At 48.5% G+C, this 12,467-nt stretch overlaps 2 protein-coding genes across 2 annotated transcripts in view; one reads left to right on the forward strand and one right to left on the reverse strand.

Moving 5' to 3' along the window:
* The window catches only part of EIPR1 (EARP complex and GARP complex interacting protein 1), a 919,114-nt gene that overhangs the window by 98,652 nt on the left and 807,995 nt on the right, over positions 1-12,467 (forward strand). Inside the window, exon 2 of the mRNA XM_086926388.1 lies at positions 2,198-2,281. Within this exon, the coding sequence (XP_086782514.1) occupies positions 2,198-2,281 (84 nt within the window). The remainder of the gene's footprint in view (positions 1-2,197; positions 2,282-12,467) is intronic.
* LOC147707344 (uncharacterized) lies at positions 11,275-12,271 on the reverse strand. The gene is made up of 2 exons (XM_086925090.1): positions 11,846-12,271; positions 11,275-11,568 (listed from the first exon to the last, which is right to left on the reverse strand). Exons 1-2 carry the CDS (start codon positions 12,269-12,271, stop codon positions 11,275-11,277), a joined length of 720 nt encoding a protein of 239 aa, XP_086781216.1.

A 12,467-nucleotide genomic window follows, 5' to 3' on the forward strand; every position in this document is an offset into this window, starting at 1 on the left:
ATGTCTTGCCAAAAAATCAAATCTAGAAGGGGGCGAGGGGAGAGTTTGGAGAATAAGATCAAGGCCAGGTCAAGTATAAAAAGCTCATCTGTAAATTTCAGCATGTATCAGGAATAATAAAAGGATCTCTCTTATCAATGAGAGCTACGGTAACACAGGCTCGATGCAGAAAATTTTAAACGCTATCATTTTTACTTATAAATAAGGTAGACTATTTTGGTCAGTAGGCACACTCCGGATCATTGTGCCTTAATGAGGGAATGACCCATGTCTGCCTCCCCTTTAGCAAGTAAGGCCCTGAACTCCAAACGCCTTACATCCAATGAGATCAAAGGCATTCTCACCTGGAAATGTCTTGAATTTATTGAAGTCAGAACATAATGCTCTACTGTGGATTTAACATGAATATTTGGGAAGGCTGAAAATGTAGTCTTCAAGGCATTGTGTTGACAGTTATAATTATACATGGTTACGAAGATAGGTGAAAACCTTGCTGGTCCCAAGATAGCCAATGCCAGTCAATAACCTCAGTCCCCTGGAGCATCTTAATTTGAAATACAAAAACTGCTGTTGTCTACAGCTTTTAGCCCCTCTCACAGTGGTATGGTCCCCTCAGGAAAACTAACCCACTTGTGGCCTGCTGCTCTGTTAAACACGCTGGGGGAGGGGGGGGGGGGGTCAGCCTACAGGATAAATACCAATCCCTTTTTAGTACTGTCTTATCATAGTCTGCTTCAACATAAGCAATTGGACAGGCAGATCACAAAGTAGTCATGCTATTGACAGATCTGCTAAAGAGCGCTGGCCAGTGGAAGACTCTTAATCCCACACTGCTAACCCTACTTGCTATATACTCTGTCCTTTACTTTTATCCCTATGTCTATCCCTTATACTCCATTCCTTCACAGCACTGTAAGGTACTATGTCTCATAATAAAATAACCGCCACTCCATGGCTGTCGCACACAACATGCAAACACTCCCCACACTCTCCTAACAACACACCCCACATGTGTTGTATGGTACCTGTGTGGGCAAGTGCTTTAGCACCCCACCTTGGGTTAGTAAGCACTCTAGAAATGCTATACAATACAAGCATATCACACTAGCATACATCATTATAACACAGCTAAGAACCCTTACGCCTAAAACAAACCAGCCCTGTTTGAGTTGCCAGTACCGCTTTATTGAATGTTTTTTGTTTTGTAATTTTGGTTTCCTTTTAGAACTCATTCTATATCAGGGTTTTCCAAAGTCGGTCCTGAAGGGCCGGAACCATGCCAGATTTTTAAGATATCTACTTTTTATCTAAATGGGGATATGATTAAAATCTAGCATGGATCCAGCCTTCCAGGGCCGACTTTGGAGGACCCTGCTGTACATGGCACATCAATTGAATCACTGTTATGCTCCCTCAGCAGTGACTGAAGCAAAAGAGTTGGTTTAATCAGCGACCCTGCTGCACTCTCCATTGTCTACGTGATGTCTTTCTACTCCATATCCTTGGTTGATTATGTAATACTACTACTAATATTGTCATTGACCGAGCAGCTAGATGAAATACTTTTTGGGCGCTGCTGATGCCGGTTAAGAACTCTTGCATATCTTGAAGACGGGCTACTGAGCAGTACAACAAACTACCATATGAGAAATCCACGTTAGTTTAAGTTTTGTTTAAAAAAAAAAAAAGAAAGAAAGAAACAATGGGCACAGTTCACAGGGTTTTGACCATGAGTAAGAGGCAGTCACATATGGAATAAGCTTGGTGAAACAGCTTAAGAAAACAGAACAATAACCCCCTAAAATCTATGGGCTAGCTCCCTGGGACCAAAATTAATCTGGTAAGCACATTTCTTCCAATGTGCATTGACCCATTAACCTATCGTGCGGTTTTGTGATAGTATGTTTACATTATTTATTTACAGTCTCAGTTGTTTCCAGGTGAGAAGGGTATGGATTTTGGCTTAGGAAATTCGGGTTTGAATGTCCTCTATCCTACGACTCCCTACAGTGATTTTTATCAGACCACTTATTCAGTAATAATTTTTACCAGCTGATGTTAAATAGCATCTTTGCTGGTATAAAAACGTGCCGCATAGTTGAAATGTAAGAACACAGGCGAAAGGTAGTTGCACGTGACTGTATTCATATCCTACATAAACGATGGAACTTCATGCTGTTCCTATTTCTTTTCGCAGGCAAGGGCTTTGACACCTCAGACAGCTGAGACCGATGCAATCCGTTTTATGGTTGGGACGCAGTCTCTTAAGTTCGATAACCAGGTAATAATGCCATTCATATTGTACATGACTTATTAATGCCTTTGTTAGAATGACAAGAATATGCACTGTTAATTAATTGTTAAATATTGGCCTTGTTTTCAACATGTTTTGTCAACATTAATTCCAAGTTACATAAAGAGAAAATAGAATACCATATAAGGGCCGGCTTTTAAAGTGATAGAGTTTGTGTGCACTGTCCCTTTTAGTTGGGTTCCTGATGTCTGGTAAAGTAGTTGTTCTGTGCATTGGTTTATTCTGAATACATGCTTTTAATAACACTAATATCACCATCTTGCCTGTTTGACTTATTTGATTTGTTAACTCTTGAGAGTGAGTCCTCATGCTCCATGCATTGAGGCAGACTACTCCAATGGCGGCTCCTCTGCTAAGGCAGAGAAGCGCCTCCCCACTGCTCTTTGATCAGTGGAAAAAGGAAAAATCAAATGATAAAACAATATTATCATAATTTTATTTTTCCCAGGCAGTTTTACAGCGCGCGGCTGGGCTGTCGCTACAGCCAGCTGGTGGAGAAGTGGTTGGGGCACTTAAGTGCGCATGATGGCTTGGCCGGCTGTCTTGGGCAGACCAAACAGCCATGCGTTCTTAGCATGTTCTCCACTGGTCTGTAATGCACAGCCTGAGTGGAGAACATGCAACACCTCCCCTCCCTGTCTGACCAGGACGCTGGTGCCATGCTGGTGACAGCAGCGTCTTGTTTGGCTTAAGGAAGCCTGTGTGCTTCCTCCTTCCGGTCCAGGAGGAACAGAAGAGGACGGAAGACAGGCGACGGCCAGAAGCCAGGTAAGTGTCATTTTGTATTTTTTGCTCCCCACCCGTCCTACTCGGTGGCAGCTGCCACTGGACTACTCCCTGACCCCTCAACTGAAGAAAGCTTCCCTTTACCTAAAAGTTTTTTTTGTTTTTTAGCCCCACCTCTTCGTCTATGAAAAGGCTTTCCAGATCCTCAGTCTTCTTTTCTTTTATTTGTCTTCCTCCAGAGAGGTCAACTTAGTCCCCAGTCGCTCCTAGTTTGGCAGGTTAGTGCTTGCTCTTTTATTAGGAAATCTTTTGTCTCCTTTAGGGTTCTGTGGCTGCACCTGTGCCAATGTGAGCTATATTTTGTGATTGGAAGCCTATGGTCTTAGAGCATGCCTCCCTTAGGAAGCTTAGTAGTAGCTGCCTTATGGAAAGGGAAAGAAGCATGAATACCTAATACCACGTGAACATAACCATCAGAGGTGCACAACTTTTGCAATATCCATGTTAATTCAAAGTATGTCCACAAAGTCATTAGACATCTTCTCTTTATTCTTGCTTGATAAGTAGGTAGCAATAAAACCAGCCAACATGTTTCATGCACGTTAACGTGGACTTCTTCAGGGCTGTAACATGATAAATATATACAAAAATATAAAACATAGACACGAGCAGTAAAGGTCATCTGAACATAATAAGTAACAAAGACAATACATGTGAACAAAAAGCCACATGCAAAAAAGAGATCTAAAACACCATATTAAAAGTGAAGACAGCATGCATATCGACATAGTGTGATATACAAAGCAAAGAGTAATGTGATTTATCAAAAGAGAACCCATTTATAGGTTAAAAAACACAGACAGGCGCAGCGCTCTCCGCAGAAGGGGGAACTATCCCAGGCTGTGAAGGCCCGGATTGCGGAAATGGACTTACATGACCTTTGGCACTCCCTGCAACCCACTGATAAGGACTACTCTTACTTTTCACATGCACACCGAACCTACTCACGGCTGGACTATCTCCTGGTGAGTGGACCGATGCGCGCTGCCGCCACAGCGGCGGACATTGGGGTCCTGACCCTGTCTGACCATGCACCAGTCGCTGGCGTTTTCAGGTGGCCGGCGGCCTCTCCCTCTCGGGGGGTGTGGCGCCTTCGAGATACCCTTTTACACAAAAAGTCTGTAGTGAAACGTATCGGGGAGGTCATACAGGATTATTTGACTCACAATAGCAACACCGACACTTCCCAAGCGACACAGTGGGCGGCATTGAAGGCGGTCCTCCGGGGGGAATTTATTTCCATCTCCTCAGCCGAAAATAGGGAGAGGCAACGGAAGAGGGACGAGCTGACCGTTCAGGTCCGGGAGCTTGAGCAGGTCCACCGCCGCACGGGGGCTCCAAGGGTGTGGAGGCAGTTGAAGGCAGCGAGGAAACTCCTGTCGGCACTGGATCTTGATAGGGCGGAGTATGCCGCCTTGCGCTTGAAGCATGCCTTCTACACAGGGGGGGACAAATGTGGTAAGCTCCTGGCACACCGGCTCCGGGTCGCGCAACAGCGTAGCGTCGTGAAGGAACTGGTGGGTACGGACGGGGTGGTCGTTTCCGGGGACGCAGAGGTAGCGGAATCCTTCCGCAGCTTCTACGAGGCGCTGTACGCTGAGGAGCCATCCTCGCCGCGGGACGCCGAAGACTATTTGGAGTCAGTGGCCCTTCCGGTGCTGGATCCTGCTCAGGCGGCCCATCTGGAGCGGGATATCCATGTAGAGGAGGTGATTTCTGCTATATCGCGGCTGAAGCATGGTAAGGCCCCGGGCCCAGATGGGTACACGTCTCTGTTTTACAAGACCTTTTGCATGGCTGTGGCCCCTGTCCTTGCTCGGCTATTTAATTCCTTCTCCGAACCGGGAGCCATCCCTCCGGATCTCCTGAGTGCGACGGTCTCGGTGATTCCGAAACCTGGGAAAGACCGGGCCTTATGCGGTTCGTATCGACCCATTTCGCTTTTAAATGTCGACCTCAAGTTGTATGCGGGGATTCTAGCGTCCAGGCTGGGCCCGCACCTCCCCGGACTGGTGGAGGCGGACCAGGCTGGCTTTGTACCCGGCAGACAGACGGTTGACAATACCAAGCGGGTGGCGCATGTTCTGGAGAAGGCCTCGCGGATCCCGGGGGAGCGGATGCTGCTGTCAGTTGATGCTTAGAAGGCCTTCGACAGAGTTCATTGGCCGTATCTCGAGCTGGTCCTCAGGAAACTGGGAATCGGTGATAAGTTCCGCACCATGGTATTCAACTGTTATAAGCATCCTTCAGCGTCGGTGCGGGTCAACGGGTGTAGCTCCAGCGGCTTTGCTATCGAACGCGGCACGAGGCAGGGCTGTCCCCTCTCGCCGCTTCTGTTTGCCCTCTACATGGAGCCGTTTGCTCAGAGGATTCGCAACAACCCAGATGCTATTGGGGTCAAGATGGGCCAGTATGTCCACACGGTTAGCCTCTATGCGGACGATGTCCTGTTGACCCTGGATGACCCTAGGAGGTCGTTACCTGCTTGCATCCAGGAGCTGGACACCTTTGCACATGTGGCCGGCTTCAAAATGAATATGAGCAAGTCGGTGGCGTTAGATGTGTCCCTGGCTGCGGATACCAGGAGGGACCTTCAGCGACTCTTCCCCATGCAGTGGTCCTCGTCCACGGTGCCATACCTGGGGATTCTGCTGGCGCCCACATTACCGGAGATGGTTGCGGCCAATTACACCTCCCTCAGCAGGAAGATCAAGGAGGAGCTTGGCCGCTGGAGCAAGGGCCTACTGTCCTGGCTGGGACGAATCGCGGCGGTTAAGATGACGGTGTTACCCCAGATACTGTATCTTTTTCGTGCCCTGCCTCTCCAGCCCCCGGTGGGCTGGATACGACAAACGCAGGCTGACATCTCCCGCTTTGTCTGGCAGGGCCGCAAACCGCGGATGAAGAGGGTCCTCTCCACGCTTGCCCCGGAGGCAGGGGGTCTTGGTATCCCGGACCTCCGTAAGTATTTTCAGGCGGCGCAGCTGCGATATCTGGTGGAGTGGAGCACGTGGGAGTCCGACAAACACTGGCTTTTTCAAGACCAGGCGGTGGCGGTCCGCACCTTACAAGAGGTTCCATTCTTGCGCCGCGCGCATCGCCCCCCTAACCTTTACGCCTCTTTTGTTACGCGGGTCCCCCTGAGGGTGTGGGATGCAGTCTGCGAGGTTCGGGGCCTTACCACTTTCCCTTCGCCATTCACGTCCATAGTGGGTAACCCGGACTTCTCCCCGGGGATGGAGCCGGGAGCTTTTTCCCATTGGGTGAGTGCGGGCTGCAGGGTGCTCTTCCAGATCTACGGACCGGAGGGCGTGATTCCTTTTCAGCAACTTCGGCAGGAATTCGGCCTGACGGAGCTGGACAGATTGAGCTATATGCAGGTTCGGCATTGGGCTCTCCAACCCCAGGTGCGTGACACTGCTGCTCGCCAAATTACACCGTATGAGAGGTGGTTGGTGACCCGGACCTCCGATGCTAAGCTGATTACCGATTTGTATAAGTACCTACAACCCCCGCCGTTTCACTACTATAACCCGGGGAGGGAGCGCAGGCACAGGGAATTGGGTAGGACACTCAGCCACAAGGAATGGGACAAAATTGCATATCGGGCGCGGCACTCTGCATATCATACGGGCCTTACGGAGACCTTTACTAAGGTGTCCACTTATTGGTACTACACCCCGGAGAGACTGTATGAAATGCATAGACACACCGACAAGGGGTGCTGGCGGGGCTGCGGGCAGGAGGGTACCCTCTCACACATTCTTTGGGATTGCCCCGTGCTGACCGCTTACTGGAAGGAGGTTTTGGACGAGGTGGATAAGCACTTTGAGATAGAGCTGCCGCGCTCTCCAGCGTATGTCTTGCTGGGCCTCCCCAATGACCTAATGTACCCTTTGAAGTCCCGCAGGGGGAGGCAGATCGCAATTGCGCTGGGGTCTGCGGTCCAGAACATCCTTATCCACTGGCGCACCACCACTGTCCCCTCCATTACGGGTTGGTTGCATAGGCTCTGGCATGTGTTGGGAATGGAGAAGTTGTCGCTTACGGTGGCGGGGGAGATAGACCAATTTGAAGAGCTGTGGCAACCCTTCCTAGCGCTGCTGTCCACCGAATTCCGGGAGCTCACCTGCCCGAGGTACCTTAGACTTCTTAGGCTGACGCCACCGGTGATCCCGGCGGACTAGATTAAATGGGGGACGGGATCTTGGGGGGGGGGGGGGGGTGCGGGCTTTTTGGGGCGGATGATCCTAGTGCGGGGCCATTGGACGGGGGAGTTGGGGTATTGTTTCCTTCCTTTTTTCTTTTATTGGGGGGATGGGGGACTGGGGGGGTTGGGTTGTGCTTGGTTGATTTGCTGATGGCTTTCATTGCTCAGATTTGGGGTGTTGGATATGCGCACAGGGGTTACACGGATTGCATTTTTTTACCTTTCATTTGCTGTGCTTTTCCTCTGGACCAACGAACTGCTCTTCGCCAACGCTCCTGAGTTGCACCTTTTTCTCTTACTGTATTGTATGTAACCCTAACCTCCTATCCCCTTCCCCCATGTTTTTTTGTCTCAATAAAAATGCTTTAAACCTAAAAAACACAGACAATGCGTTTGATCGATTAATTAAAGATCCTTCACCCATAGTGTCACTGTGTAAAGTATGTCTGCCGATTATAGAAATTGTCGGTACAAATAAGCAAAAGCAATCGGAGTACCAGTCCGTTGTGACATCATGAGAAGTGAGTGGATAGAACCCCAAGGAGAAGGAAGAGATAGAGTTACTACAATAAATACATACCCCAGAAAATTTGAGAAAGTCTATTCATCATCCATAAATAGACATTCTAAGTCTGTTCATTAATATCATCAGAAATAATTCCTGAAATAATCCATCTGATGGAAAAAGAATAAACACAAGCTCAAGTATGGTATTGCATCACAAATCTTCCCACTGTACTCAGGTTGAGGTTAAGGAATAGATGTATGGTAAGGAGAGGAGGTATGTGGGAAAGTGACTTAAAAAAATACATACCAAATAGTATAAACATGAGTAGATAATCATAAACTGCCCGATGTCTCCTCCATCATGAAAATCATAGGAACTGTATATCCTACAGTTGGAACAGATGTTTAAGAAAAAAGGGGACACATCCGCCCCTCGTCCAGCACCTGTGGGTATAGAAAGAGAGAACTATCTCTACTGGTCACAAGAAGGCCAAAGAGGGGAAACAGACAAGCATGATTAAAGGTAGTCAATATAAATGTATACACATGACCATGGTCAGAAGCTAAATAGCGTATCACGGGCTGAGAAATTCTAATAACAGGGCACGCTTTAATCTAGGTTACTCCTTGCTAGTATGGCAATCATAGCCAATAGGTGCCTGAGATATGGTGCATACTCCACATTACTCCAATGTTGTGGAAATCGTTACTCTCCTGACAAAGTGTCACATAAACCGATGAAAACACAAAGCCAATGGGTAGTGACCAACTGATGAGAAACAATATTTGTAAAAGTTTTTAAATGGTCAGGTTCATGTTGAAATGTAAATCCCAGTTCCCATAAACTAGTACGCCCAAGTGGGTACCACCCCCACAATTGGACCAAAGTACATTAGTTGGACGTCTGGAGTGGGAAAAGAAGACAGGGAGTCATGTTTAAAAATAGTATATTTGTGTTAAAATATGGGTAAAAAAATTAGACCGTGCCCTGTTCCCTTAAGCTGTTGCACGCTTGGGGAGAGACATCCCCGCGTTGGGACCAAATTAAACTCCTTTTATTGAGATGATAAATTATGCGGAAATAAATGTACCCCTAGAGATGATTTAAAATCGGGGAGTGAAAAATTGAAAGTACTTACTTAAATTGATGCGGCCCCCGAGAGACTCAAACACTACTCCCGGTCCCAGCGAGAGGATAGTGTTGTAGAAACAGAACCAATTTTTTCCAGATCTTTTAAACCTCTCAAGACGCATTACTGTTACGTAAAGGTCAAACGTAATCGGCACGAATCAAAGGTGAGAAGGGGTCTCGCCATGAAGATAGAGTCCGCCATCTTGGAACGTGCGAAGATGCACCATAAATCTGGCAATGTGACCAAACCAATTAAAAAGGGGACACTAGCAAGGGCCTAAACAAACAGCAAAATGGCAGCCGCAAACTGGGCCTACCAAAACCATGAGTCAGAATCAGTGAACATCCACCGCAACACAGTTTCCGCACCAGATGAAACAACTGCGGGCCAGAAGGAAACCATCATACCGTCTGGCCCCTATATCCCAAAAAAATAATCTTGTAGGTATGCGTAATGATTTAAGGGGGAAAAAACCAGGAGGTAGAAAGAAGAGAAAGCAAAAAACAAGAAACCAACTGAGAGAGAGAAGATAAGTAACCAAAGTATAGAAAGAGTTACTTCAGTTATGTATAACCCCATTTTGCAGAGGGGACTGTCCATTATGATCTTATTCATGTTTTTTGTGGCAATAAAACCTATGATATCAGCAGACAAAAAAACACCATATAAACATCAAATACATAAATACTAATTTAAATGAGTTGCTTAAAAAAACCTCTTCTGACAGTATAAAAGTTGTTATGCAAAGCGGCTACGGCTACAGGCAGCAGAAGAGAGGGTCTGGAGACGGGAGGAGCAAGTCTACAGACAGCGGATAACGCTCTTCCAACTCACTGAGGCAGAGATATTGCAAAGGTACAGGCTACACCCCCAAACCATCCTGGACTTGATCAGGGACCTGCACCCACTCCTGGAGCAACCAACACCAAGGGCGCACGCCATCCCACCCCATGTGCAGGTGCTCTTTAGCCTACACCTGCTTGCATCTGGGAGTTACCAGGGGGTGATAGCTGCGGTAGGTGGGGTGTCCCAGAGCTGCCTGTCCCGTTTCTTCAGGAAGTTCCTAGAGGCCATGATGCAGAGAATGCATCTTTACATCAGCTTCCCTGACACACATGCGGAACTGCTCAAGACCAAGACTGACTTCTATCAAATGGCACACTTCCCACACCTCATCGGCTGCATTGATGGCACCCACATCCCAATCTGCCCACCTGCTGCCACAGAGTACATTTACAGAAACAGAAAGTCCACTCACTCAATAAATGTGCAGGTGATCTGCGACGCTGGCAACATAATTACTGACATTGTTGCCAAATTTCCAGGGAGCACCCATGACTCCTACATATTCCAGAACAGTGGGATCTACACACGCCTGGCTGCTGGAGAATTTGGGGAAGGATACCTGCTAGGTAAATCACTGTGACACACCCTGATAATTACTGCAGCTGAATGTTTCAAATGGTATGTAACTAATGGCACTCTCTTTCCCACCCAGGCGATAGCGCTTATGCTCTGCGGTCCTTTGTTCTCACCCCCTACATGAACCCATCAACCCGAAGTGAGAGACCTTACAATGTGACACACAGAGCAACACGCAACGTTGTGGAGCGCACATTTGGACTCTTAAAAAGCAGGTTCCAACACTGGCTGTTGAGCCAGGGCCTGCAGATTGACGCCTGCTGCTCCTCCGTATGTCCTGTATGGGTGGGCTACTGCTGCTCCTGCTGTTGGTGTCTTCAGTATCCCCCAAACCTAGATCTCCAGCGTTGGCTGACTGGTTGGTCAGCAGCAGTTCCATTGCAGATGTCACCCTCCCCATCTCCCTGGAGACATCTGTGCAGCATTGAACAAGCCCCTCTTGCATCGCAACAGAGCGCCTACATAGCAGGGAGGTGGCAGTTGCCAGACTGTTCACCGCCTTGGTGTGATGCTGCATACACTGCCTCTCCCGGCGTCTTTGTGTGCGATCCTCATCAAGTTTATCGCAGAGTGCCATCATGGACCGGGACATGTCCCGCATTCCCTCTGCCAATTCCCTCATGCTCTACGCCATGGAGCTGATGCCCCGGTTCATATTGCTGTTGTTGTTGTTTAAGTGGCGCATCTGTCTCTGCACTGATAGTATGGCTTTTGCCTACAGGCGCTGCACTTTCACCATTGTGGACTCCAGCCCGCAGAAGACCCCGCCGCCATGCCCAGTTGTGCTGCTCTTCCGGACCCTATGGCGTCTTGCACCTGTGTCCACACCTTCGGCGGAAGACTGCAGCCCAGCATTGTTTGCCTCCAGTGGAGCAGTTTGGGTGTCACCCTCCCTTTCTTCCTCAAAGGACGTCGCCATTAGTTGGAGAGGGGGGTACATCATGCCTCATGGGCCTTAGCACTTCCAATGACTCTGAAGCTGGTGAGGGAAACTGTGCTGGTGGGTCCTGCTGTGGTGAGTCATACAGCAGAGGCGATGATGGCTGTGCTGTTGTGGCTGCCTCTGGTTTGGAATCTGCCTGTGCTATGCGTGCCGGTGGTGTTTCAGTGCTTTGTCCTGCACTCCTGTTTGCATCCTCACTCCTTTCCATTTGGGGTGCCCTTTTCTCCCTCTCCTGCACTGTCCTGCGCGATGACTCTCCTGTAGACAGATATGGACATTGGCTTAGTGGTGCTGCAACCCTGTATTTCAATATTAAATTACAATCCTGTCACACAATATCAATGTCCTCAACTGCTTCTGAATGTAGTGTGTGGCGTGCCTTGCTGTTTTGTGTGATGACTGTACTGATGTATGTTTCAATGACTACCTCTCCCATGATGCATTGCTGGTGTATCCCAAAACCTGAACTTGAGTGTGAAAGACACAGCCACATTGGGGAAGGGGGACAGGGAAGGGGGGGATTGCTGGACATGCTCCTTCCCTTGTTTTGTTGCAGCTCGGGCTGAGCTGTCAGCATCCCCGATCCCAAAAAACAGGGTGGACTCCACCAGCTGCTCCAGGTCAGTAAGGGCGGGTGCCCTGCTCCTTCCTCCCCTTGTGACACTGGCCTCTTTCTTCTGCGCTGCCAGCTTCTTCTTTGTTATGATCCTGAGATCACACCAGTGTTTCTTGAGGTCATCTACTTCTCGTGTGGTCACCCCTATGGCGTTCACCTTCGCCTGGATTCCCAGACAGGTGTTCCTTTTCACAGCATCTGCTACCTGCAGAGACTGTTTCCCAAAAAGCTGGGTGTGGTGTTTCACCACCTCCTCCACCAGCACCTGTAGTTCGCCTGTCCTGAACTTTACTTTTCTTTTGTGGTCTGCTACTTCCCTCTGTGGGTCCTGGGATTCCATCCTGCACTTCTGCTCAGCTCAGTACAGCCAGTAGCTCAGTGTCTCACAGCTCTCCAGTATGTTCAGTTAGTCTGCACCTGCTGGTTGTGGCCACTTCCTGGTTGTGGGGTGGGGTGGATGCACATGATTGGTTGAATCCGCAATTGCTTGTATTTTGTATCTCCAATTCGGTATTTACAGATTCAGTAATTCCCAT

The sequence above is a fragment of the Lissotriton vulgaris genome, chromosome 6, assembly GCF_964263255.1.
Source record: "Lissotriton vulgaris chromosome 6, aLisVul1.2, whole genome shotgun sequence".
Lineage (NCBI taxonomy): Eukaryota > Metazoa > Chordata > Amphibia > Caudata > Salamandridae > Lissotriton > Lissotriton vulgaris.